Genomic DNA, 25790 nt, shown 5'->3' on the forward strand with positions numbered 1-25790 from the left:
CAGTTATCACGTAAATGTAATTTTCGCCAAAATTTCGTACCGGGTTTTTTGCCGCGTTAAGTTGTCACTTGACCTAACCTTACTTAAAAAAAAATGCGTTAACACATTTAACGTGTTTTATGTGATATTTTGTGGAAAATCATTAAATAATACTGCAAGTCGTTCGTTATGGCCCCCATTCTTAATTTGAAATTGACCACAAGTCACAAATTTTGCCCCGACAGCCCCCTTCTGAATGCCCTAAAATCATGCAATGACGATTCCCTCTATAAAAAACTGATCGACGAAATCGTAATTATTAATGCAGGGTGTACAGTGCGAAATTGACGATTTTTTCCAGCTTGACACCTACCACCATCATCAGGACTTTGGCGCCCGAAACGTCATAATCGAAGCGTTAATTAACACAAACGGGCGCAAAAATTTGCTCAAATACATGTACAAGCAGTTAAATGTGCGCCAAATTGGCCAAAGTAGTTTTTTCGAACACATTGCATCAAGTGTGATGAATGAATGTAGAGAAAATTTCGATAATTTTGTTTTCAGTTTAACGTTGTGCGAGAAAGTCGTGCAGTTTTTTGCGTGTTTTATTCAAAATTTTCCCGATGATTTTCTAGAAAAGACGTTTTTGTTTTATTTCTACAGTCTGGAGGCGCTTCAATCGTAAGTTGGCTGTGATCAAGTCAAATTTTTATTGTTTGTCGTAGCCATGGTAACGATTGTTACGTGAGTATGGTTTTGAAACAGTTGGCTGTGACGTTACCACATGCCAATATGAAACAATTGAGTAACTATGCCCTTGAAATGGTTGTTATGACTTTTGAGATTTTGCAAAATTGCGAATTTAAATTTGAGACGATTTTGGACAGTTTCGTGGTTTTTTCGTACTTCTCAACCCTTTTGCCTGCAAAAGAAACAATTTTTTTGGTAAGTTTTCAATTTTGGGAGCAATTTGTAATTTTTTGTTCATAGAAACACCGAAATTACCCCATTTTGGAGTTTATAGATAACGAAAAAAATGATTTTTGTTTGATTCTCCAAAGTAAAAATTTTCCGAATTTATTCAAAACTGGTCGTTTGAAAGCAATTCTTTACTTGACTATTTCAAACACTGTACCACGTGACGTCCTTTTGAACGTAAAAGTGGCCAAAAAACCGCTTTACGAATCACTTTATACAAACTTAATTGATTTAGGGATGAGGTAAATCCCCGAAAAGTCCGTTACCTAGTTACTTATTTTTTTCCAGTTTGACAAACTTCCCCGACCCAATTGTCCCCATAACACGAACTTTGGACTCACTTTCGGTCTTAATTACACGTTCGTCGAACTTTTCGGAACTTTTTATCAAAAGTTTCGACTTTATTTGGACACATTTGGACCACTTCGTCGATCAGGTGACCCAAAACACGAAATCACTCTTTGAAAAATTGACAATTGAAGCACAAAAACGTGGCGAAAAGTTGGCGTTGGAAAAACTCATCGCCGACTTGGATTCGTTACCGACTTTCGGTAAAGTACGACTTGTTGCGTATCACGTGACCAGTCACGTAATCGATTCGTATTTGTATGATTCGAATTTTCGCAACAAACTTTTAATGGTTGCCGCGGCAACATCGGATCAGATTGTGGGTAATACAGAATACTGTAATTCGTAATTAATTGGTGGTTGTTTTAGGCAAGTTTAGCCTATTCCAATCTAATGCTACAGGAGAGTTGTGACGAAAAAATAGTGCAGGTTTGGTTAAAACCAGTTTTGGGTGTTTTACGAATGAAACAAACGAACGTTTTGGAAGATATTGTTACGTTGGCTGTGCGTAAAAAACCAACAATTTTCCCGATTTTGTTTCCAAATCTAGTGACAACGACGGTTGAGTGTTCAATTGTTTTAAAGTGTGTTCGGTTGGCACGTTTGAACGGTGATAAATTCGTATCAGACGTTGACAGTGTTGACACCTGGCGTGGGTTAATCCCCGAAAAACAAATGGAATTGTTTATGTGTCACCATGACGACGAGATTCGCATCAGAGTGTTGCAAGCCGTAGCCGAGTGTCAGAAAAGTACTGAAATTTTTACCGAATTCGAATTGACGTTTCTGATTCGGTACTTTCGGTACAACGTTTCAGTCACAAGTGCCAACATCAGGAATCGGTTCGTGACGTATTTTAAGAAGATTTTGCGCCGATTTGACGTCACTTGGACCAAAAGTCCGAATTCGGAATATGATAATTTTCTACGTCACCTATTGGAGATTTTAATAATTAATTTATCGCCCGATTCGAATTTTTCCCGCCGTTGTATTTCTATGCAATTGCTACTTTTAATTCGTAATTTTTACGATTGGAGAAAGTGAGTCATGAGTTTTTTCGAGCAAACGAACTTTTGATCTTAGTTTGTTTCAGGCCGATGATATTCGGAATTTAAAATACCTAATTCTTGACGGTTATGAATCGAATAAAAGTTTAGCCGTTGAAATTTTGAAGTCATTTCCGGTCGAAAAATTCGACCTTTCGGACAATTTCGCCGAAAAGTTGGTAACCATGCTTACGGATATTCGTCCGAATCAAAGCCTTTCGGCTTGTTACTACTTCATGTTGGTACAAGCGGAAATCAATGTCATTGCACCTTTATTTGACAGTGATACCAACTTAAATGCCGAAACCCCGATTTATGGAATTTTCCAACTTATTCGCTACAATCCGGACGCTTTCACCTACACATTCAAACAGTACTGCCAACTGTGCTTAAAATACGCCACTGCAGTGTTACCAATTGTCGCCAACTTGGCACCGGAAGGTTACCTTCCTGAAGAAACCGACATTACCGACTCGGATCAATCGTCAAAATCGCAAAAAATTCTTGTCAATTCGTGGAAAACTATGAAAGAAATCATGCTGTTGATGGCAGATCTTGTCAAAAAAAACATACAAAATGAGGAGGAAAATTCGGAATTTTTTCTACGAAAAATCGGCGATTTTTTCTTAGATATTTTCATTCAAGCCAAACATCGAGGCGTTTTCGAGCAAGCTCATGTCGCTTTCAACAGCATTTGTCAAAGTTTTCTGACGTAAGTATTCGAAAACAAATGGTTTCCATGGCAACTGGCGCTAAATTCACATTTCCAGTTCAAAAAACCGCAATTTGAACGAATTGCCATCAAGGTGGCTTACCGAGTCCGTTTCTCTTTGCACTGGTGAAACAATCGACGATCGTTTATCACCGACACGTCGCAGTGCCGGTCTTCCTTTTCTAATTCTGGTAGTACCAACCTTCGACCATATATCATGATATATGGTCGAAGGTACCAACCGTCCAGCAATAAAAAAAAACTACTATGGTTTTGTAGAGTCTCCTTCCGAACCTTGCCGAATCAAACATCGAGTTTCTCCGAAGCACTCTCGATTCGCTTTTAACAATATCGGGTGATTCCCCTATCCATTGTCTCAATGTTTTACGTTTCGTATTCAAAGATGCGAAATTGGGTGAAAATATCGTCACATATGTGGATCGTGGTGCAATTTTGGCGTTAAAAAATTACAAAAGCCGTACATGGGGAGTACGAAATTCTGCCACGCTTTTGTGGTCGGCGCTAGTGAGGCGTATCTTTGGTGTGAAGGAAACTAAGATGGCTTTGAACGTGTTTTATGCCCGTTATCCGCAATTGTTTGAGTTTTTATTGCACGAGCTACAACACGAGTGCCATAAAAGTGAAAGTCTAGTTTTGGAACCAATTTTAATGGTTTTAACCCAACTTTCACCGGGTTGTAATGAGACGATTAATACACAAGTGTTGAAATATTTGTGTTATATTGATGTGTGTATGAAAAGTTCGTGTTTACGCACGAGGGACTTGGCCGCGAGGGCCTCAATTGCACTGATTGGTGAACATTCGTTTCAAATGTGTTTGGATGAAAGCTTTGGACGAATTTCGGGGAATTTGACGATGAATGAACGTCACGGATTGTTATTACAAGTAATGGAAACAAAACAATATCATTGACAACACTCTAGATTTGTTTGTTTCAGATTTTACATATTGTACAAAGCAAAGATTTCGATAAATTACCAATAACAACGTATCTTGAGCAAAGTTTGGGTTTATTGACACGAGGCGAAAGCCGAGTGCATCACCCCTTATGTATGACATTGTACATGGATATTGTTTTTATGCTACTATCAAGGTGGTAAAAACATGTCACTAAGTGTTTTAGTTATTTTTTGTTACAGAAGTCGTGATTACAAAAATTTGGATTTATTAAAAAAAATCGTAGAGTTGTTATCAGAGATGCGTACAGAGGGCGCACATGCCGAATGGAGCCGTTTTCAATTGTTACTTTTCATCGTTTTAAATAAATTCAAACGTTGTGATAACACATATCACGTGATCGCCGCCATGTTTGTCAAATATTTGACAGAAAACACGCCAATACGTCAAAAGTGTCTCCATTTATTGATTTATCTGAATCAAGAAGTGAGCTGTGACCGGTTTAAAATACACCCCTTAATAGTGGCCGGTAATGTAGAAATCTGTACTCAAATCAAACTTTTGGTACATTCGTTTGATTCACACACGAAAAAACAATTGCTAGCTAGTCTACATTCACCCTTGTTGCGTTTTTTCGCCACTGAACTACAAACGAAACGCAACGATTTGGTTTTGGTATTAGTTTTATTGGACTTTTATCCGTGTTTTTTTGAGACGGACCGCAGACTGGACACGTTAATTGCCATGGCAACGAATGACGAAGTCACATCTGGTGTTATATCCGTTGTGAAAACAATATTAAAAAATTGGCAACTAGAAGTGGGTGGGAGTTTGGTTAAATTATTACAGGAGTCCGCAGCCCCGGCAGCCCCCGAGTGGCTTCGCCTGGCTGTGGCCCAGTGTCTCGTTGACATATGGAACAACTGTAAAGTGCCCCCTTTGGAAAAATACAATTTAGCCAACATTGTCCTGGTTTTATTGGAAGATGATGAGGCACTTGTTCGCGAAACAACGAGTCAAGTTGGTAATACAGTTTCCTGTTCGGAGCGTTCACGCGAACTGTTTCTCTCATCAGTTGTTTGGGAATTACCGGTCGATTATGCCATAAATTTTCTCGTTTCGTGGTCGTTGCGCCACCTACCCGAAGTGTCACGTGACGTTTCTGACGTAAGTCACGTGTTTTAAATCCACATTACGATCGTCTTTTTTTTAGGTTTATGAAAGGGGTGAGTTGAACACATGGGCTGAGAATATTCCAGTGGCGTACGCGGCCAGTTGTGTGCTTCATAGGTTGGTTTGGGATCATGATGGGTCTGTTTTAATCGAAGAGAGGGCGCTGTTGGTCACACGGGTTGTGCTGAACGCTCTAATCAAGTTACCATCGCTTATGGTGGATTCAGGGGTGAAGAAAACTGTGATTTGTGCGTTGAGGCGGATTTTAGTGTTTATTGAGGGGTGTACAAGTGATTTTAATAGGGATTTTAAGTTGTTTTTTGGTACGAAAATATTGACGTTTTTGCGAAATCGGGTCAAGAATGATGACTATGCCACTGTTAAGTGTTTTTTTACTTATTTGTATAATCCGGTCCTAGAATTGCATTTCAGGTTTCCGTAATTAATCAATAAAAATTTAAATTGTGACATTTTCCCGCCAAAATTACAGCGTTTTATTTTTCCAAAAAACTAACATTACGTTTCGTATTGATCAACCGGGTACTGTTTCTTGTACTTGTCTACGTGTTTCTTCATGTCGTTCATTTGTTTCCTGTAAAAATTGGTAGAAATGCAACCTTCACTCAATGATTGACTCACTCGATATGCTCGGGCATAAATTTGTAAACATCCTTAAAACATTCGTTCCAATTGGGCTTTGGTTTCTTCTCACCGGCCGTAAAAGCCGTCATTACCTCCTCTCTCTTCTCCTTGAGAAACTTCTTTTCTTCATCTTCACTCCATAAACCTTTCTTCATCAGATAAATCTTCATTTTCGTGGCTGGATTATCAGTAGTGGCCCACTGGTCAACCTCGTCTTGACTCCTGTACGCTGTACTGTCATCCGAAGTTGAATGGTGGCCCAGTCTATAGGCCATTGCCTCAACCACCACTGGTTTACTCTCCTCCAGGCAATATTTTTTCGCAAGTTTGGTAGCATTGTAAACGGCAAAAACATCATTCCCGTCTACTCTTAATGTGTGGATCCCAAAGGCGGGCCCCCTTGCCGCCACCCCGTCTCCTCGGTACTGGTCTTTAACGGGGGTTGAGATCGCATACCCGTTATTCCGACAAAAGAGAATAACTGGGCATTCCAGCGTCGCCCCAAAGTTAAAAGCGGCGTGTGCGTCCCCCTCGGACGCCGCCCCGTCACCATAGTAACATACCACGACGCGCCCTTTGCCCTTGAGGGCGTAGGCAGCCCCCACAGCTTGGGGCATCTGTGTGCTCAAAGGGCTCGAAATCGTGACAAAATTCAAGTGTTTGGCGCCATAATGCACCGGCATTTGGCGCCCTTTGCCCAGATCATCCCGATTGCCGTAACACTGATCGACGAATTGTTGGGCGGTGAATCCCCGCCAGACTAAAACGCCGGCTTCACGGTATTGGCCGTAGATGACGTCCTCCAGGTCCAAAGCGGCCGCGCTTCCAATATGTATGGCCTCTTCGCCGTAGTTGGTCATGTAGAACGAGATGCGGCCCTGACGTTGACTCTCGTACAGGATTTTATCGAGGATATTGAGCGTTCGCATGTCTTTGTACATTTTTAGCAAGGTTTCTCTGGGGAGCTGGGGGTCACCTTCAGGGTCGATAACGGAGCCCTTGCGGTCCATGACGCGGTACACGGGGATGGGGGCATAGCTGGACTTCGTCACGAAAGACAATTTCTCCGTCCAGGTTGTCTGGGCTCCCGGGAAAGAAGGGCCCTCTTTTAATAACGCCTGGCGTTAGGCAACCAATTATACAATATTTTTTCCAATCACTCAAAGAAAATATTAATTACTCACGTTATTCCCGTGGAATAAGCGCCGATTTGGGATTTTCAACAGTTGGAGACACTTTCGCGTTGCCATTTTATCACTGTTTAATGTTTTTCGGGCTGACCTTTGGTGTAATAACGGGCGAGTTTATCAAGTAATCGCTGGCGATTGTTGAAATATTCCAAAAAAACAATAGTAAGGGGAGGGGATTTACGAATTAATTATGTTTTTTTTGTGAGAAATTTAATAAGCGCTCCGTTACCACTGTTTTTTGATTTCATGTTAGTATAAATGTAATTTTAGGGGTTCCTCTCAATCGGAAAATTTCTAACAAATCACTTATTATCATTTTTGGTGAATTGTGTTATCCTTATCAGCAGTTTGAGGCATTTCAATTGATAATTTTGGTCGTATTGTTGGTTGCCCGTACGGTTACAAAAGCCAAAAACTGCAATTATTATCGTAATTTACGATAGTCGGTCACAAGACACAGGAAAAATTGCAAGCGTGGTTCAAGAACGTGTTTGATGGTCGAAAAAACGTAATACGAGCTCAAATAACCGCAAAAAATTGAAATTTGGCGCCTTTTCCATTTTCCGGTTCGTTCACATTGTAGACGTCGCCCCGATCGCATTTTGTCTTATTTGTCTGCGTGTGTGCCAGTAAAATGGCGACGAATAATTATTTTGGTTTTACGCACGGGGGAACGCAATATAGGTGAGTTTGCCCCCCTTGTTAGCCCCCTCATGTCGCCCCCCTTCGTTCCGCACACGCCCATGCAGTGGATCGCACGTGGGGGCGCAAAACCGCAATGTTTGTGTCTCCCAAACCGGCGTCCTTGGGAATGGCGCCGGCATTTTGTCGATCAATAATCGAGCGGGCGGCGGTTGAGCGTCACTTGGCCCCCTTTTAAAGCCTGTATTTATTGATAAAGTGCAGCCCCTTATCATTGTTTGCGTAGCGCTACCGCCACCGGAGCCGCCTACCAGCCGGGGCAGGCGGGGTACGCGGTTGCCGCCCCCGCAACGGCCGCCGCCGCCACTTACGGCACCCAACGCGCCGCCACCTACGATACGGCGTATCAGGCGGCTGCCGCCGCCGGACAAGGGACTTACGCGGCGGTGGGAACGGGGGCTACTCCTGCCTACGAGTACGGTTACGGTGAGTTTGGTTTTTGTGGGGGGAAAGTCGTGGAATAAGGGGGCTGTTATAGGGCAAACGGCAGCTGCGGGTTATACGGGGGGGTACGACCAGAGTGCCGCCGCCGCTGCCGCCAAACCGGCCACGTATGCCACCACTTATACTCAAAGGGCGGCAGGACAACCACAAGCTCAGGCTGCGGTAAGTGGGCCCCAAATTTGGGGGGTAACATTGATATGATAGTACCAATCGTCAAGTGAGAAAATTACCAAATTGTTTTTATTACCGGTGTCAGTGACAAAAAAAATATGCAAGACCAACTACGATTAATTTTAATATCTATTATAACAATTGTTAAAAACTAAATTCACCAAGTTTTTTTCGCGCTTTACCGATTACTAGATTAAAAAAAAAAGTTTTAATATTAGTTTGAAAAAAAATGTTGAAAATAATATTTTTTTAGCAATTTTTTTGGTTTTTCGACTTTTTTTCATGAAATTTTGCTCAAAATAGAACCAAGTCGAACAAAAAATCTAATATAATTTCAATTTTCGTTAAAACACTCGGAATTTCGTGTATTTTTGTTTTTTATAGCGGATTTGTTTTCCTTTTTTGTGTGAAATTTTGTTTCGAAAATGGCAATTTTCACCTAATTTGGAGATTTTTTCGGTACAATTTTTGAAAACTCTGAAAAAAAACCTGTTCAGAAAAACAATATTTTTTATCGCAAGATGTAAAAAGAAGTTAACTTAAATTTTCTCAATGATTTTTGAAGGAAATCAGTGTTTAAGTTAAGTTTGGCCTAGAAAACTGTGTTTCCAGGTTGTACACTATTAATAGATTAAATAACACTCCAAAAATAGCATTTCTTACCTGATGAGTTATGAATTATAAGATATTTTTACACGAAATTAGAAAAAAAATTACTGTTTTGTCGAACTTGTTAGTCAGCGTTTTATTTTTTTTTTTAACTTGCTACTAAATCCGTCTATGATGTTACAAATAAATCTCTCTCATCGTGTCTCGCTGTCTGTTTGTAATAATAATAATTTTATTTATAAATCCCGTCGTAGAAAATTTTTTTCATTCTCTCGCGCGTCAGTCGTTTTGCCAACACGACGAAAAATGTTTTTCGTTAATTTTCAGGCAGCTGCAGCTGCAGCCGCAAAACCAGCCCAATACACTGGAACTTATCAAGCAAATGCGACCGGTTATCAAGCATCCTATGCTCAACCAGCAGCACAAACAACCATAGCTGCACAACCGACAACTCAAGCAAAACGTAAGAAACAAAAATTCAAATAAATTCAAATAACAAAGAAAAAAATCATTTCTTAGAAGCTAATTCGACAACAACCTATTCCGGTTACGACGCTGCTTTATATTCAGCAGCAACAATGTATGTGGCACAACAAGGTGGCGCTGCTCAACAAAAAACAGGCGGTTGGCAAGGTTACAAAAAAGGTGGTCTTGGTGCGAAAAATATGAGAACAAAAGCACCACCTAAACCACAACAATTACATTATTGTGACGTTTGTAAGATTAGGTAAGTTGGTAGGAGTGTAATGCAAGGAGAATTACGACGATTGGTAGCAATGCAATTGTTCGTTCAGACACCTTGCTATAGTAGAAAGATAGGTGGCGTTTGAAATTTCATTGTTTGACAATTGATTTGTCATTTATCTGACATTTTTTTTAATCTGTTGACTGTTTTATTTATTTATTTTGTTTGTATGTCTTTAGCTGTGCTGGTCCTCAGACTTATCGCGAACATTTGGAAGGTCAAAAACATAAGAAACGTGAAGCTGCAACTAAAATGGCCGCTTCCGTTGCTGTAACCAATCAGAATCGTGCCGGTAATTCATTGCGATGTCAATTGTGTGACGTTACTTGTACAGGTACTGACTTGATTATTATTATTTTTTTGTTTTCTAATAGAAATTAATACAGGGAATGATGCTTACGCTGCTCATATTCGTGGAGCCAAACATCAAAAAGTGGTATTATTACATACGAAATTAGGCAAACCGATACCACCACAGGAACCGGAAATAATCGGTGGTCCTCGTAAGTCCGTCTCCTCCACACCAAAGATAAACTTTGTGCAATCAGGAGGTCTGGGCATTCCCACAGGTAATGGCGATTCGAAAGATGACGATGTTGATGAACAACCGGAACCTGATATACAACCAGTTGGACAAGATTATATCGAGGAAATTAAAAGTGATGATGGAAAAGTAAGTTAATTTTTGATTTTTCCTTCCAGTCAATATTTAATTACTTTATTAAAACAGGTGATTAGTTTCAATTGTAAACTGTGCGAGTGTCGTTTCAACGATCCCAATGCGAAAGAAATGCACATGAAAGGGAGACGTCATCGTTTACAATACAAGAAAAAAGTTAATCCCGATCTGGTCGTTGATGTGAAACCATCACTAAGACAACGTAAAATTCAAGAGGAAAAAATGAGACGTGCTGTAAGTTTGTTTTGTTTGCAGTTTTAAAATCGACAATTGTTCCTTTTGTTGAGCGTTCAAATGCTTTTCGAAATTTTAAGGTTGTCGTAAAGAAAATGAGTTACTTCACGCCGAACGTTGTCAAGTTTATAAACGTTTGGGTTTTGCTAACTCTTACATTTTTTTTGGTTTTTTATTAATTATTTTTAAGAAATTTTGCACAAAAATGAATAAAGTCGAACGAAAATATCTAAAATAATGTTAATTTCGATATGATTTGGTAATTTTTCAGCAAATTTTAGCGAATTATTTAGAAAAAAACCCAAATTTTGCTACAAAAACCTGTTAAAACTCTTTTTTTTATAGCGAAATATTGCAAAAACTTAAAAAAAAAGGCAAAAATAATGTAATATTAGAGTTAGTCTTACGATTTTTTAGCCAAATTTTTTGTTTTTGAGTTTATTTTTACGAAAGTTTGCTCAAAAATGAACAAAGTCGAACGACAAAGTCTAATCGAATTTCATGGTTATAACTTTAAAAATGACGGCTTTTCATTCAAATTTTAACACTGGTGATTTTTCCAAAAATCCCTTATTGGATGCCTACGTTATAAAACCTATCTACAGTGAAAATTTTAACTTTTAACCGTATATACTGATTTAGGGCCGGTTTACAGAATTAGTTTAATTTTGAATGAAATTTTAATTTCACTTTCTGTAAACCGACTCTTAAAAATTTATTTTATGTTGAAGGCTTTACGTGAAGAATTCTGGGCTCGTCGTCACTACAATATGCCTGAAGATGAAGATGATCGAATGTATTGGGAAGATCGTCGCCGTTACGAGGAGGAATATATGGAAATGTGTCGCAGGGGAAATCTGGGGCCGTATCCACGTGGAAGACCACCGTTTGCTGGAGGTGCACCTCCCGTATGTAAAATTTTAATTTTTACGTTAAAAATTTCCCCTGGTTTTTATTGTTATCATGACTATGTGACGTTTGTATTGTTTCATTGCTATGGTTACAATACAATTACCATAGCAATTGACATGTGTGACTCGTCTAATTATAAAATGCACTTAACTTTTTTAAGTTATTCAACTTTAGTACAGTTTTAAGTGTGAATTTTGCCTTTTAAAGTCATAATGAAAATCTCATTTTTGTAGGATTCTCAGTTTTTGTGTAATAATAAAAATGTGATGTAAACAATTTATCCAACTTGAAAAAAATAAAAAAAAATGTTTTTTTTTAGTATTTTCAAGGTGGTATGCCGATGGCTCGTCGAACCGAATCAAGCGATGATCGTCACGTGATGGCACGTCATTCAGAAATCTATCCAAAAGAAGAGGAATTGCAAACAATCCAACGTATTGTCAGTCATACAGAACGTGCCCTGAAGATGGTTTCCGATCAATTGGCCGAAACTACGAAAACTAAAGAAGGTGGCCAACCACAAACAAAAGAAGGTGAAGCAAGTACAAGTACTCCAAAGCCAGCTGAAGAAACAAAACCGGAACAACAACCACAACAACAGAAAGAAGATGGACGAGATAATCAATTGTTGGTGTTTGTTTTTTTTTTTCTGGTGATTTTTTCAATTTTTTTTTTTTTCAGGTTTTCTTTTCAACAAGACAGGGATGCCAACCGTATCCTTAAAGGTGTGATGCGTGTCGGTCATTTGGCTAAAGGATTACTCCTACGTGGTGATACCAATGTTGAATTGGTTGTTTTATGTGCTGATAAACCAACATTGGCACTACTGCGTAAAGTTGTTGATTTATTACCACCAGCATTGAAACAAGTTGCGCCAGAAAATAACTATACGGTGACGATTAATGCAGCTGAAGCTGGACTTACTGTTACCGGTGATGGTTTAACAGTGTTGGTACAACTGACGAGTCCCATTATGAGAGAGCAAGGTAACAGAATATTAATTTAAAAAAAACGCGAAGTAAACTAAAAAAATTAGGATGAATGAATGTATGTACAGTACTTGTGCGGGGTTTAAGCTGCAAGAATTTTGAGTGTGTCGACAGTGTTGCCAATGCACCAAAAAAATCACCAGATGTATATAGGGTTATAAAATGTAAACAAAAGTTTACATTTCAGCAGAATTTTAAAAATTTCATATCTTTTTTTATTATAACTTTTTTACAGTTTTTACATTAATTTCAATTTGGTGTTTTTCGCATTTAATTTGGTGATTTTACCAAACGTGGCAACATTGTTCAAGTTTTTTGTAGGCTTCTAAGAGTGAAAATAGAGTTCTACATTACCGACAACAATTACAGGTTTTTATTGTTTTCGTATGAAGACACTAAACAAAAGGTGGGTATTGATTGATTGAGCAACGAATTAAAATAAAAATCAGCTTAAACCTTGATCGTTTCTAATAAATATTGGACTTTTTGTTTTCTCTTCTAGTTTTGACAGCTGTCAAGTCTGTATCAGTCTTTTGTTTCAATATGTCAAAAAAAAAAATAATAAAAAAAAATAAATAAACACAAAGTGAGTCGTGGACTGATACTACACTGAAGCAGAAGAAATTCGGTGCTAATGAGGTGAAACAAATTGTGTATTGTTGTATTTTTTATTTTTATTTTTTTGGGTCCAATACTTATAACCACTGATGTACTGTGATTTGGTTGTTTTTCGAGTTGATTTTAGGTGTGGTGTGGGATAAGGATTTTTGACCAACCGGCTCACTTTTCACATTGTCCAACCATTTCACTTTCTCACAAAAAAAATGGTGTAGGGGAGAGTGGAACGTGTTGGTGTGATAGGTGGGCGCAGATGGTCAAACACCCTTTCTTGATGATGTCTAGAAGCTGCGAGCGGCGGGTTGGACCGGGACGTTCTCGCACGCGGCAAGTGTCTCCAGGCGCTGGCAGCCCTCAGACATACCAAATGGTTCCAGGTTTGTGTCTAAATAATCAGAAATTGTCTCACACCGCGGCGCGAAAATTTGAATATTAAAAAAATTTTTTGATACATAACTTAAAAAAAATCAAGTCTGACGATGTGAGTTTTTGGTTTGGTTCGGTAGGGAATCGGAGCCGTTTTATTTAAAAAAAAATATTTTTTGTTTGTTTTTTTTTTTGTATTGTGCTAGAATATTTTATTTTTGCTTCTATTCCCTTTTTTAAACAAGTTTGGAAATTACGAAAGTAAAGTCTCAAGTTTCTTGATTGAAGAAAGTTCACATCAAATTCAGATTAAATCATCGGAGGGTTCTATATTCGTTTTTTTTTCTCTCTCTCTTAATCAATTTTTTTCATTTTTAATTAATTCAGTCACTACCGTCAACGAACGTTTACTTGAAATAGTTGTAGAACCCTCAAATGTTAAAAAAATATATACACTTAACATTGAATCAAAAAAAATCTGATTTGTTTTTTTTGTGTGTGTGTGTGTGATATAGGCTAGGGCTTTGGGTCTACATTCCTGCGTGGTCATCATTCGTATTTTGAGGGATTTGTGTCAGAGAGTGCCCACATGGTCACCCCTAAGCTCATGGGTAAGTAATTCTTACACCACGCCACTGGTTTCAATGTTACCATGACGATTGTTTTGTTTGGTTGCTATGGTTATAATACAACTCGCAGTCGCCCGCAGAATAGATTACCATAACAACAGACATTTGCGACTCATCTAATAAAATTATAATTAAAAAGTTTAAGAAAAAATTGAGCTCAATGCTTGACAACGCAACTTTTATTGCGTTTGTTTTCAATTGAGCTAAAATTAAACTTGGATTTTTTCACAGAATCGTTGCATAAATCGACGATTTTGCATGCCCAAGTCCGAGACAAAACTTTTTAAATCATTTGTGTGAATTACAGGGTGTTCCATCTAAACCCCACATTACAAGTATTGCAAATTGTAATAATGATAGTCATCTGACAATTTGTATATAACCATAATCTCTTAGGTTCTGCTGAACCTGCTGTTCTGCTCGGTTATAAAAAATTAAAGTTTTTTAAATGAATTTATTTTGTTTTCACGGACGAACAACACAATTTTGAACAGAGTGTCGTTGGATTTAATCAGAAATATTTTTATGGCCAACTATGCAAAAATAGCTGTAAAAAAATTTCTACAATGTCAAAAAAACAAACAACTTGAAAATTATCACAGATAAGTATAGGGATTGCTAAAACAAATCGATGTAGAAAAAAATCTTCTCCATTTAGTAAAAGAAAAATTCGGACATTCCATTTGAAGAAATTAAGTTATAGGTACTTGAAGTTGTCCAAACTTGGACTTAAAAAATTTTTGGGTTTGTTAATTTCTTTTCCAATTTTGAACACACTGGAGATGAGATATAGGCTTTCTCTTTTAATTCTCCAAATATGATTTCGAAATCTCTAAAACTAAGAGAGTTAGCGATTTTTTAAGTGACAGGTGCAAATCCCGAAATTTCCAAAAAAATTTAAATATCCCGAAAACGGGTAAATGGCCTTTAGATAACGCAACTAATCTAAAAACATAGTTTTCTATTTAAAATTCTTTGAATATTTCTAATGTGGGGTTTAGACGGAACAGGCTGTAGATGGTATTAATTGTTGGTTAATTGGCCAATCAGGCAATGGAATTACTGGCCGAAAAGGTGATTTCGTCAGTTCCGGGCCAAGTGCAGTTATCACCTGGTGATGCTCTTCGGCGTGTTATGGAAGCTGTGGCTAGTGGTTTATTGCTCCCTGGAGGACCTGGTTTAGGGGACCCTTGTGAGAAAGACAGTCCGGATGCAGCCAGCGGTCTTTCGGCGCAACAGCGCGAAGATTTGACTTGTTCAGCGCAGTATGCGTTGAGATTGATTGCCTATCGGCAGATTTATAAGGTTTGTTGGATTTTTTGGGGGATTTTTGTTAGTTTTAGTTTAGGTTTTGGGTATGGATCCGTTGCCGACGCAGCAGAAGGTGTTCCGAAGAGATCGGTCGGCGCGGAAGCGGCGTCGTTCGGGTGGCGAACAGGCCGATTCTGAGAGTAAGTTGTGGTTTGGGGGATTTTTTGGGACTGGTAAAGTTTAGGTGTGGTTATAGGCGACAGTGGAAAGATGGTCAAGACGGAAGGAGGGGAGACTACGGCGGAAACGTCAAAGTGAATTAACGGAATTTCTAGTAATTTTTATTTTCTACCAGTTACTACTACTACTACAAGTATTTTGATGTATAAATGATAGAAATGCTGATTTTTTGTTGTGGACTTGTATATCTACCTACGTAGTCGTAATTTTGTTTTCTAGCTGTATTGTCTGATGATGAATAAAATATTACACTAGTTGTTGGTGGTAACACTCATTATTTTTTTCCAACTTTTCTAGTGCAGGGTATCTTTTGAAATTTTGCCAATTGTTAGAGCGTTATCTATAGTATAAACGACCAAAAGGTCATAAACAAATATCTTCGAGTTTAGAAATTAGAAATTTTTAAATTATGGCTTTGCCAATTCAATGCTCATCTGTTTGTTTTAATAATAAAAAAGGTTGCGTTCCAACGATTGTAGGCAAATGTTCAAAATTGCCAGATTATTGTGTGTTATATAACGTGCCAAAAGGGCACAAAGCTGGAATGTTTATTTCAGGAAATACATTTTTTTAAATATTGATTTTGCTTTCTTCCCCCACCAAAGTCCTAAAATTCTGGAGACGCTCCTAAGCCAATTTTTCTGTTGAAATTTACACAGTCAGTAGTCGATTATTTTCTGTACAAATTGCCAAAAAGAGCATTAAGAAATATTCCCTAGTTTCGGAACAATAATTGTAATACCTTGTTCCCAATTATAACATTTTGTCCCAACAAATAAATTTTCAATTAAGTTTTAGTAGAGCATAAAATGTTACTTCTGGGCCAGAACATTTGGCGTCTTAAAAAACAAGTCAGAACCTTACAAATTTAGCTGTTTGCCCAAAAGCAAACAACCGAAAAGGGGCTAAAACCTCTCAAAAAACTTTAATTCTTATCCACTCCAAAAGTTCCCAAATATATGTAGGCCACCAAAAATTGGGCACACGAAAAACAGGGTAAAATCCTACAAATACACTCTAAAAAACTAACAAAATACCTTGTTTTTACACACCCCAAAATGGCTTTTTACTTCTGGGCCAGGACATTTGGCGTCTTAAAAATCAAGGTATCGCCTTGAAACCCATGCCATTTTGTAGAGTTTTTTATTCCGGTTCTCCTCGATTTTTCTGTTTTTCGCAAAGTCTAGTAGTTTCGCCGTAATCGGCTGTTAAAAATTGCAAAAAAGTGAAAATGGCAAAATTTTTTTGCGTTTTTCTCGGAAACTGTAAGACTTAGAGCAACAAACAAAAAAGCGTTTAATAGCTCTTGAAATTAGCTATTTTTTAGTCTAAACCCGGAGCCGCTCCGGGTAACAGTTCGGGCTACAGAAGCGTTTAAAGTTTTACACCAAAAAAAAAAAAAACTAAAAGTCGTAGAGCAATGCGGTTTGTTCCATTGAATTCAGCGGCTGATTTTCTGTATTATACCAACTTTTCACGAGATTTAAAATTTTCAATTTTTTTGCTTAAATTTTTTTTGGTCAAGTCAAATACCTTCATAAAAATGTAATTTTTTTTTTTTAAATCAACTTCAGCAAATTTTTAAGGACATTTATATGTCTTAACAACCCAGTAGAGTCGTTTAAAGTTCAAAAAAAGTCTATTTTTTCAATTTTTGTCGATTTTGGGTACCCGGAACATTTATCGAGCAATAACTCCGGAACTATTCGAGATAACCCCATGAAGTGTATTATCGTTGGAAAGCTCTTTTGACGATCTATTTTTTTCAAAAAAAATTATTGTTCTCCGACTGATAGTTTTCTAGAAAATTGCAGATGAATGCAAAAATTGGCGAGATTTAAAAAAATTCCTAACTAAAAAACTATTGGGAATTTGTCGATTTTCTCGTCGGCAATCGATTCCCCCCGGATCATTTAGCACTTTTCCAAATAGTTTAGCCGTAATTGAGATCAACGGCCAACAGATGCCGCCGCCCATTGCCTCAACCAAACTCTTGCCAAGTATAACTCGGCGCTGGGTCTCGCCACTAGCGGCTAGCCCCCGCCGGTCTACAAATGTTCGCTCAGTCGAAATGTTGCGAGCGAGGTCGGAACAGTACGAACAGACCATAACGGATTTCCATTTCAGCTGGGCTGGTTAAGTCTAAAGAGTTTTCTGAGTATTTCAAAAATAATTACATTAACAATCGGCATTGATGGGCATATTGGAATAGTGGTTTTTATGGAAATATGTTGCGCGTGGCTGGGGCTTCGCCCCAGTTAACTAAAAGGAAACAAACCCCACGACCAATTAAACTCGAAAACGTGGAACTCGAAACGTGGAATAGTGTTTTTTTATGGAGCTAGGGTGGCGTACAGTTCATAAACATAAACACTATTCCACGTTTCGAGTTCCACGTTTTCGAGTTTAATTGGTCGTGGGGTTTGTTTCCTTTTAGTTAACTGGGGCGAAGCCCCAGCCACGCGCAACATATTTCCATAAAAACCACTATTCCAATATGCCCAGCTGAAATGAGAAGTCCGTTATGGTCTCCGTTCGTACTGTTCCGACTCCGCTCGCAACATTTCGACTGATCGAACATTTGTAGACCGGCACGGGCCAGACGCTAGTGGTCTCGCCACGGCCATCGCCAGCAGTCGCGCCCACCCATCGCCAGCGTCGGTCATGTAACTCGGCATGGGTTTCTCGAGCAATCTGCAGGGCAAGAGCGCCCATGAGGCGCTCCTCTCCCGCCAGGAGGCCGAACTCCGGCTCCTGGACGCCATGAAGCGGTGCCTCTTGTCCAAAGTGCGGTGCGATCGCGAGTACGCCGTGGCCTTGGGCTCGGTGGCCGCCCAGGGCCTCAAGCTGGACCGCGGCGACGAGCTGCAGGGCAGCCTGGTGGCCGCCTCCTGGAGGACCATGATGGAGGAGCTGGACAGCGCCGGCAAGCTGATCCGGCAGAACGCCGACTGCGTCGAGAGCAAGCTGATGGAGGCGCTGAATGCCGTCTACGTGGAGAAGCGCAAGATGAAGAAGGCCTACCAGGAGGAACATGCGAGGATTTTGCAGCAGTTTACGCACGTGAGTGCCGAGAAAACCCAAACACGGAAACGCCCACTTTATTAAATATTCACTAATCAAGGAACAAAGGAAAATTGCTATTTTGGCGCCAATTTTGAATTAACTCGCTTGATTAATTGGACAATTGACTCCTTGATGGAGGTCACTGATGGCGGATGAGACAAAGGTTTAAGGCGTGTTTTTCACAATTACACTCAGGTAGAGTTTAGACAAACATTACAACATTTCACCGACCAACCGTTTTATAAATAGATTTCTACCTGCGGACGTTTTTCGTTCTATTCCCAACACAGAAGAAGAACAAAAGTCAAGGTGAAGTGGCCAGACAACCACTTTTCGGTGCTTTATGGTCTACGAATTTAATTTTTTTTTTTCTGATAAGCGAATTAAGTTCAAGGTTTGCGATAGCCAATTTTCGAGTTCGTTTAAAAGTCGTTTGGGAGGCATTTTAATGGCCTGGTTTACGGTGGGCAAGGAATTTTTGCTTAGAAAGCGATTTTCTAAACATTTACATGATTTTCAGTGGGAAAATTTCATTTTATTGAATTAAATTTGAATTTCCCGCCAAAGCACTTATTCAAATGTCCCTGAAATTTACTTTTTTTTTGACTTTAGGTGATTTTTTTGGCCAAAATTGTGTAAAAAATTCCCATAAATTATATATTTTTCGTTATTTTGACATTATATTGACATTTTTGGCATTTTGGCCTAGATCTAGCGTTTTTTTTGTGCGAAATTTACTTTTTTTTCGAAATATTGTCGAAAAATGACCAAATTACATCACAAGTGTTATTTTTAATGTCAAAGTTAACGTAAAAAATCACCAAATTGGCTAAAAATTTGTCTACCTAAAGTGATTTGGCTTATTTTTGGAAAAAATATTTGATTAAAAAACGCCGAAAAATTATATAAATGTGTCGAAAATTAATTATTTTGTCGTTTTTGATAAATGAATTTTGATAAATAAATGATAAACACCGACCCAATTTTTTTAATTTTAATTCCTTGTTACAATTTTTTTTCTCACAAAGTAAAAGATTAACAACTTTGCCCTTTTGTCGGTTTAGAGACCTTAGTGTGGCCAACTTGACCTAAAAAAATCAGCCGAATCTGTCGATTGGAAGTGTACGAAAAAAAATTTTTTTTAATCCTACAGACTAGCACTGTAGTGAAAAGACCAAATTCAAAAAATCGTATTTGCGAATTGAAACGTTGGCAACACTTGCCCTTTTGGCACATCGTAGTCCCGTACCTTGCCCACAACTCGCCCAAGTTTTGTTAAAAAATCTCTACTAGAAAATTAAAAAAAAATCGTAAAGTCGCAATTGCATAATAAAAAAAATCGAATTTTTGGAGTGGTATATTTTGGTAATTTGAACTCGGATTTTGACACCCTTTTGGCACAACATAGACTCATACCTTGGCTACAACTCGCCCAAGTTTCTTCAAAAAATCTCCACTAGAAAAATTAAAAAAAAAAAAAAATTGTCCCGGTACCAGCTGGTGCCATCGTCAGGTGAATTTCGACCTCGTTTCGAGTCTTCCTCCTGCGGCAAAATTCTGCTAACCTCGTTTGTGGCTCGTAGCCCCTTCGTGGCGGTTCAATGAACCTGACAATAAGCGCAAAACTAGGCAAATGTCATGTCCGTTGCACACTTGCGTAATTGTCCACTCTTTGACTTGTGTGTGAGAGGTTCATTGACTTAAAAACCACACACACACGCCAATGGCCAGTTTTCGATGAAGGTGATTGGCCAAGCTGTACTTTGAACCACATGTTCTTGTCTCCACATACCTGGCTGTATTATCCTATAACTGTACCTATGAGGCGAGAAAAGGAGAGACTCTTTTTTCGAGTATGGATTTTGGCACTTTTTGAATTTGGCGCCGAATTAAAAAGAAACTGTCAATATCACGTGATTGTTTTTGAGATATTGGGTTTTTTATTTTTGGTCATTTTTTGACTACATTTAGAACATAAATAAGTTTTTCGGTTAAAAACAGAAATTTCATATAATGTCAAAACCACAAAATTTTTGACATATTTAGATTATTTTTAATACAGTTCCGCTCAAAATCATCTGAATCAATCCTAACTGACTGAAAAAAACCTTCAATTTTAATTTAATTTGGTTATTTTTTGGCAAAATTTTGTTGAATTTGATTTTTTTAATTGTTGTAATCGAGATTTTTTGACGAAACTTGCACGAGTTGTAGTCATAACCCGAGTCAATAAAATGCCAGAAGGGCAAACGTTGCAACTGACCCGTTCCGAAAATACGAATTTTTGTAGTACTTGAATTTTTGAAAATTGCAAATTCAAAAAAAAATTTTTTTCGTACATTTCTCGTCGAGATATTTAAATAATTTTTTTACGTCACGTGGGCCACAACAAGGACACCAAGGTGCCAAAAGGACAAAACCCGCAACCTCTCACTTTCGGAACAAAAAAATCGTAAAATGTCATCCGATAATTTTCGTCTTTTTCAAATTATCAGCGACGTTACAATTTTTTTTTAAATATTTCCTAATCGAGATTTTTTCACGAAACTTGCAGGAGTTGTAGTCATAACCAGAGTAAATAAAATGCCAAAAGGGCAAACGTTGCAATTTGTCCGTTCCGAAAATACGAATTTTTGTAGTACTTGAATTTTTGAAAATTGCAAATCCAAAAAAAAATTTTTTTCCGTACATTTCTCGTCTAGATATTTGAATAATTTTTTTACGTCAAGTGGACCACAACAAGGCCACCAAGGTGGCAAAAGGGCAAAACCCGCAACCTCTAACTTTCGGAGAAAAAAATTCGTAAAGTATCAGATTGCAATTTTTTTTCTTCTAATTTCCAGTTATCGGACGAAGTGAACCGTAAAAAATCCGAATACCAGAAGTACCTCGAACTGTACAAATTGATGCGCTCGCGATTCGAGGAACACTACGTCAAATGTAAGTAGTCCAAAGTGAAAGAACCTTGAAATGAGCGCCAAGCTCTAAAAATAGAAAAAACCCGAAAAAACAAATTTAACTTTACAGCCGGACGAGGCGGCCGAAAATTAGACGACGTTAGAGATAAATACCAGAAAGCTTGCCGAAAACTACATCTGACACACAACGAATACGTCCTACTTTTGTGTGAAGCCGTGGAATTTGAGAAAGATTTCCGGACGGTTTTACTGCCCGGACTTTTGGAACACCAACAGTCCCTCCAGGAGGCTTTCATCACAGCTTGGTGAGTGAATCTCCCACCAAAAAAAAAAAAAACAAAATTTTTTACCACCCCAGGAAGCAAATTTTACAAGACATTGTAACGGCGTCCGACTGTACCTCCGAAAAGTTCCGGGAAATACAAAAAAAAATCGAGACCAGCCTTGAAACCATCAAACCAAGCGAGGAATACAAAGACTTCACCGAAAAACACAAGTAATTGATTTGAAAATTTCAATTTCGCGCCAAAAAATTTGAATTTTTGCCCCGATTTTTTAGAACCACACCCACTGAACCGGTCAAATTCACATTTGACGAGAGTCTGGTCGAAGACAGCGCCGGAAAATTGCTCCCAAACCAACTAACCGTCGATAATTTAACCGTGGAATGGCTGCGTAACAAACTAACCGAACTAGAAGCCAGTATTAAGGAAAACCAGGAGAAACGCAACAACTTGACCGAAAACGGGAAACCCCCTGAAAATACCGGCAGGTGTGCCTTCACCCAAATCCCCCAACAATCACTAAATGCATTTTGTAGGTTGGCAAGCGTGGCCGAAACCTCCAAAAAAGAATTAAACGAACTCAAATGTCAGGAGAGGAAAATGTTGAAACAAACCGAACTGATCAAGAGTGCCTTGAACGAGTTAGGGTGTGAAGAAGTACCGTCTGGTTGTGATTTATCAATTGACAATCAGACGACTTTTATAACAAATTCCGCCGAACAAGTAGGTGGTGATTTTAGTAATTTTTCTGGTGTTGGGAACATTTAGCGGTTGTAGGTTGGCACAATTGACACGAAACGGTCATTCACGCAATTTGTCGGTATTTTTCGTAAGCCGTTTCGGCGAAAATCGGCGCCCGCGTCGCCGGTGGCGCCCCCACGTACCAAGGGGAGGAGGGACTCCGCCCCCAGGAGTGAAGGGGGCGATCCTGTAGGTGGTGGCTTGACTAACATTTTCCTTTCTACTAACACTGATTGGCTGATTGACTGGCGAAAAGGGGCGTGTCTTTTTAATCGTAATATTTAGGTTTCCATGACGACGAATAAGTCATTGGTGGATGAGGAGTGGTTTCATGGCGTGCTTCCGCGGGAGGAAGTTGTGCGGTTGTTGACACAAGATGGCGATTTTCTTGTTAGGGAAACTACCCGAAATGATGAATGTCAAACGGTGCTGTCGGTTTGCTGGGGAGGACATAAGCACTTTATTGTGCAAACTACAGCTGAGGTGAGTGGATTTTGAGAGTTTTTGAATTTGGCACCAAAGTATGGGTTGTGTGATTGACGGATTTGCACCAATCGTTGAATTAAGTCAGCTGTCTTAACTGCCAAAATTACAAGTCTGTACCTTTCGTAGTTTTGGAGTTATGAATTTTTTAACTTTGTTGATACAAAAAAATTTAACTTTGACACAATTCAAGTTGGGTTGTAATTATCGCAGATTTACAATTAACGGTTCATTATCCACCACTGAGTTTTTCGGGTTTTTTTTAGGAATTTTTGGGGATTTGAAATTTTTTTGGGAATTTTTTATTTTTTTTTGATATTTTTTTGATTTTTTCAAGTGTGATTTGGCCTTAAAAGCGAAGAAAGTTACATTATCTATACTTGTGCGTAATTTTTTTGATATATTTTTTTTCATATTTTTTTGATGTTTTTTAAATATTTTTTTTGTTTTTTTTATTTTTTTTGATATTTTTTTTATTTTTTTGATATTTTTTTTGATACTTTTTTTTGATATTTTTTTTTTTGATATTTTTTTTTTTGATATTTTTTTTGCTATTTTTTTTGCTATTTTTTTTGCTATTTTTTTGCTATTTTTTTTGCTATTTTTTTGCTATTTTTTTTTGCTATTTTTTGATTTTCTCAAGTGTGATTTGACCTTGAAAGCGAAGGAAGTTACATTGTCTATACTTGTGCATAATTTCCAAAATATTTTTTTTGCCCAAGGAAATTTTTACCAAAGATCGTCCACTTGGGGCCCTATCCGTTTCCAAAAATTCATAAAAAAAACAACGGAATTTTTGGGGAGTTTTAGAGATTTTTTTGTATTTTTGGGGGATTTTTGGGATTTGTTAGGGATTTTTTAATTTTTTTAAATTTGTTTTATTTTTTTTTGATTTATAATTTTTTTGATTATTTATTTTTTTTTGGTTTTTCAATTTTTTTTTGATATTCTTTCTGATATTTTTTTATATTCTATTTAAATGTAATTACAGGTGTTGGTAGATAATGACACAAACTATAAAATTCCAAAGGGGCGTTAAAATCCGAGTTTAAATTATCAAAATACAATATTCCACAAACTCGATTTCTTTCAATCCTGCAGTTACGACTTTACAAATTTTTTAAAAATTTCCTAATTGAGATTTTTCGACAAAACTTGTACGAATTGTAGACAAGACCCGTACCTACAAAGAGCTAAAAAAGCAAACATTTAGAGCCTCGCATTTCAGAATTATGAATTTTTTAATTCGGTCATTTGTGTACAAGTGAACGCCTCCAAAAAACAATTTTTTTGGCACACTTCTAGTCACAATATCTGAACGATTTTTTCGCGACAGGTGGGCCATCCCAAAGCCTCCAAACCGCCAAAAAAGCAAATTCCCCCAACTCATACTTTGGGCGAACAAAATTAATCAACACCACCAAAAAAAAAATCTTTTTTCCAGGGCCATTATCGTTTCGAAGGCCCTGCCTTCCCCAGCATCCGTGACCTCATCCTCTACCAATACACGAGCGGCTTGCCGGTCACGGGACGTTCGGGGGCGCTCCTCTATAAGCCAATCCCGCGCGAGCGCTGGGAACTAAACAATGATGATGTCGTCTTATTGGACAAAATCGGTCGCGGAAATTTCGGAGACGTCTATCGGGCGCAACTTAAGAACAGCAACGACGTCGTTGCTGTCAAAACCTGCAGAGTGACACTTCCAGAAGACCACAAGAAAAAGTTCCTTCAAGAGGGCCGAATTCTCAAGCAGTACGACCATCCAAACATCGTTAAACTGATTGGGATTTGCGTACAAAAACAACCAATCATGATCGTCATGGAGCTGGTCCCCGGGGGTTCCCTGCTCACTTTCCTCCGGAAAAAAACCGCACTCACAGACGCACAATTGATGAAAATGTGCTTGGACGCGGCAGCTGGAATGCGTTATCTCGAATCGAAAAACTGCATTCATCGGGATTTAGCCGCGAGGAATTGCCTAGTCGGTAAGTCAGGGCACTGTGTAAAAAATCGGGGTTTTACCCATTTTTCAGGTTACAACAACGTGGTTAAAATCTCCGACTTTGGAATGTCACGCGAGGAGGAGGAATATATCGTTTCCGACGGCATGAAGCAAATTCCCATCAAATGGACGGCCCCTGAAGCACTCAATTTCGGTAATTCCCCCAATTTTACAAAGTCGCAGTCACATTTCCACTTTTAGGCAAATACACGTCGCTTTGCGACGTCTGGAGTTACGGTATTCTCTGTTGGGAGATTTTCTCACGTGGGGGAACCCCCTACAGTGGTTTGAGCAACTCAAAAGCGCGGGAAAAAATCGACGCCGGTTATCGAATGCCGGCACCTGATAACACACCCGACGAAATGTACCGTTTAATGCTGAGATGTTGGGAATATAAGCCGGAAAATAGGCCCAATTTTGAGCAAATTTATACAGTTGTGGAAACACTATGTGCCGCCTATAGAGTGTCATTCCTGTGATCAGAGATTGCCAATATCAAGTGTGCTATAATTACTGTGATTGTGACGTTGATAAACATTTTATAACTTGTATTTTATTGTAAAAAGTTTGACTGACTTTTGAATAAACGTTTTATTTAAATGGCGCGCTATCTTATCACCGTGGAAAGGCGCCCAGGGGCGACCAACCTTAACCACAAACCCGGTTTTTTCAATTGGAAAATAATTGAATGAGGTGCCTGTAGTTAGCGTGACTCTAG

General features: G+C 38.5%; 4 protein-coding genes and 1 non-coding gene across 11 annotated transcripts; 4 read left to right on the top strand and 1 right to left on the bottom strand.

Annotated features, from left to right (window-relative positions):
- The first annotated feature begins 27 nt into the window (after positions 1–27).
- THADA lies at positions 28–5641 on the top strand. 2 transcript variants are annotated; one of them, XM_064358072.1, is made up of 13 exons: positions 28–291; positions 341–663; positions 708–927; positions 973–1202; positions 1249–1627; positions 1678–2348; positions 2392–3066; positions 3125–3257; positions 3346–3972; positions 4026–4180; positions 4227–5008; positions 5060–5151; positions 5198–5641. In XM_064358072.1, the coding sequence occupies exons 1-13, from the start codon at positions 169–171 to the stop codon at positions 5597–5599; spliced, it is 4812 nt and encodes a 1603-aa protein (XP_064214142.1). In that variant the 5' UTR covers positions 28–168; the 3' UTR covers positions 5600–5641. The 2 variants fall into 2 exon arrangements, with proteins under 2 accessions (XP_064214142.1, XP_008200323.2); XM_008202101.3 differs by having other exon boundaries at positions 4227–5151.
- Positions 5614–7171, bottom strand: BckdhA (Branched chain keto acid dehydrogenase E1 subunit alpha). The gene is made up of 3 exons (XM_966570.4): positions 6984–7171; positions 5797–6917; positions 5614–5749 (listed from the first exon to the last, which is right to left on the bottom strand). Exons 1-3 carry the CDS (start codon positions 7047–7049, stop codon positions 5674–5676), a joined length of 1263 nt encoding a protein of 420 aa, XP_971663.1. The 5' UTR covers positions 7050–7171; the 3' UTR covers positions 5614–5673.
- Positions 7172–7523: 352 nt separating this feature from the next.
- Zn72D (Zinc-finger protein at 72D) lies at positions 7524–15834 on the top strand. Of its 3 annotated transcripts, XM_064358076.1 has the most exons (17): positions 7524–7673; positions 7918–8117; positions 8170–8297; positions 9243–9378; positions 9435–9642; positions 9840–9994; positions 10047–10163; positions 10230–10333; positions 10391–10573; positions 11305–11481; positions 11805–12112; positions 12167–12471; positions 13378–13469; positions 13974–14069; positions 15138–15392; positions 15436–15538; positions 15583–15834. In XM_064358076.1, the coding sequence occupies exons 1-17, from the start codon at positions 7624–7626 to the stop codon at positions 15654–15656; spliced, it is 2691 nt and encodes an 896-aa protein (XP_064214146.1). In that variant the 5' UTR covers positions 7524–7623; the 3' UTR covers positions 15657–15834. The 3 variants fall into 3 exon arrangements, with proteins under 3 accessions (XP_064214146.1, XP_064214144.1, XP_064214145.1); XM_064358074.1 differs by having other exon boundaries at positions 10047–10333; XM_064358075.1 differs by having other exon boundaries at positions 10047–10333; positions 15595–15834.
- Positions 10604–10734, top strand: LOC135266843 (small nucleolar RNA SNORA79). The gene has a single exon (XR_010335052.1). It is a non-coding gene; the product is annotated as a small nucleolar RNA SNORA79 (small nucleolar RNA).
- A 2337-nt stretch (positions 15835–18171) lies between the features above and the next one.
- On the top strand, positions 18172–25672 carry FER (FER tyrosine kinase). Of its 4 annotated transcripts, XM_008202100.3 has the most exons (11): positions 18173–18641; positions 21488–21584; positions 21672–21867; positions 21921–22058; positions 22122–22334; positions 22383–22569; positions 22624–22776; positions 22873–23070; positions 24515–25055; positions 25104–25226; positions 25274–25672. In XM_008202100.3, the coding sequence occupies exons 1-11, from the start codon at positions 18255–18257 to the stop codon at positions 25549–25551; spliced, it is 2511 nt and encodes an 836-aa protein (XP_008200322.1). In that variant the 5' UTR covers positions 18173–18254; the 3' UTR covers positions 25552–25672. The 4 variants fall into 4 exon arrangements, with proteins under 4 accessions (XP_971555.1, XP_064214147.1, XP_008200322.1 ...); XM_966462.4 differs by lacking the exon at positions 22624–22776 and having other exon boundaries at positions 18172–18641; positions 22122–22569; XM_064358077.1 differs by lacking the exons at positions 22624–22776; positions 22873–23070 and having other exon boundaries at positions 18172–18641.
- Positions 25673–25790: the final 118 nt, after the last annotated feature.

This window comes from Tribolium castaneum, chromosome 7 (assembly GCF_031307605.1).
Source record: "Tribolium castaneum strain GA2 chromosome 7, icTriCast1.1, whole genome shotgun sequence".
Lineage (NCBI taxonomy): Eukaryota > Metazoa > Arthropoda > Insecta > Coleoptera > Tenebrionidae > Tribolium > Tribolium castaneum.

Excerpts from the sequence above, each read along its gene's own strand:
- THADA (XM_008202101.3), top strand. The coding sequence starts at position 169 with ATGGCCCCCATTCTTAATTTGAAATTGACCACAAGTCACAAATTTTGC. Across the intron at positions 3,067-3,124 it reads ATTTGTCAAAGTTTTCTGAC|TTCAAAAAACCGCAATTTGA; the intron begins GTAAGTATTCGA and ends TCACATTTCCAG. Across the intron at positions 5,152-5,197 it reads TGTCACGTGACGTTTCTGAC|GTTTATGAAAGGGGTGAGTT; the intron begins GTAAGTCACGTG and ends TCTTTTTTTTAG.
- BckdhA (XM_966570.4), bottom strand. The coding sequence starts at position 7,049 with ATGGCAACGCGAAAGTGTCTCCAACTGTTGAAAATCCCAAATCGGCGC. Across the intron at positions 6,918-6,983 it reads GCTTATTCCACGGGAATAAC|GCGTTATTAAAAGAGGGCCC; the intron begins GTGAGTAATTAA and ends GCCTAACGCCAG. Across the intron at positions 5,750-5,796 it reads TTTATGCCCGAGCATATCGA|GAAACAAATGAACGACATGA; the intron begins GTGAGTCAATCA and ends CAATTTTTACAG.
- Zn72D (XM_064358074.1), top strand. The coding sequence starts at position 7,624 with ATGGCGACGAATAATTATTTTGGTTTTACGCACGGGGGAACGCAATAT. Across the intron at positions 8,118-8,169 it reads TGCCTACGAGTACGGTTACG|GGCAAACGGCAGCTGCGGGT; the intron begins GTGAGTTTGGTT and ends GGGCTGTTATAG. Across the intron at positions 9,643-9,839 it reads TGTGACGTTTGTAAGATTAG|CTGTGCTGGTCCTCAGACTT; the intron begins GTAAGTTGGTAG and ends GTATGTCTTTAG.
- FER (XM_008202100.3), top strand. The coding sequence starts at position 18,255 with ATGGGTTTCTCGAGCAATCTGCAGGGCAAGAGCGCCCATGAGGCGCTC. Across the intron at positions 21,585-21,671 it reads CGAGGAACACTACGTCAAAT|CCGGACGAGGCGGCCGAAAA; the intron begins GTAAGTAGTCCA and ends TTAACTTTACAG. Across the intron at positions 22,059-22,121 it reads GACTTCACCGAAAAACACAA|AACCACACCCACTGAACCGG; the intron begins GTAATTGATTTG and ends CCGATTTTTTAG.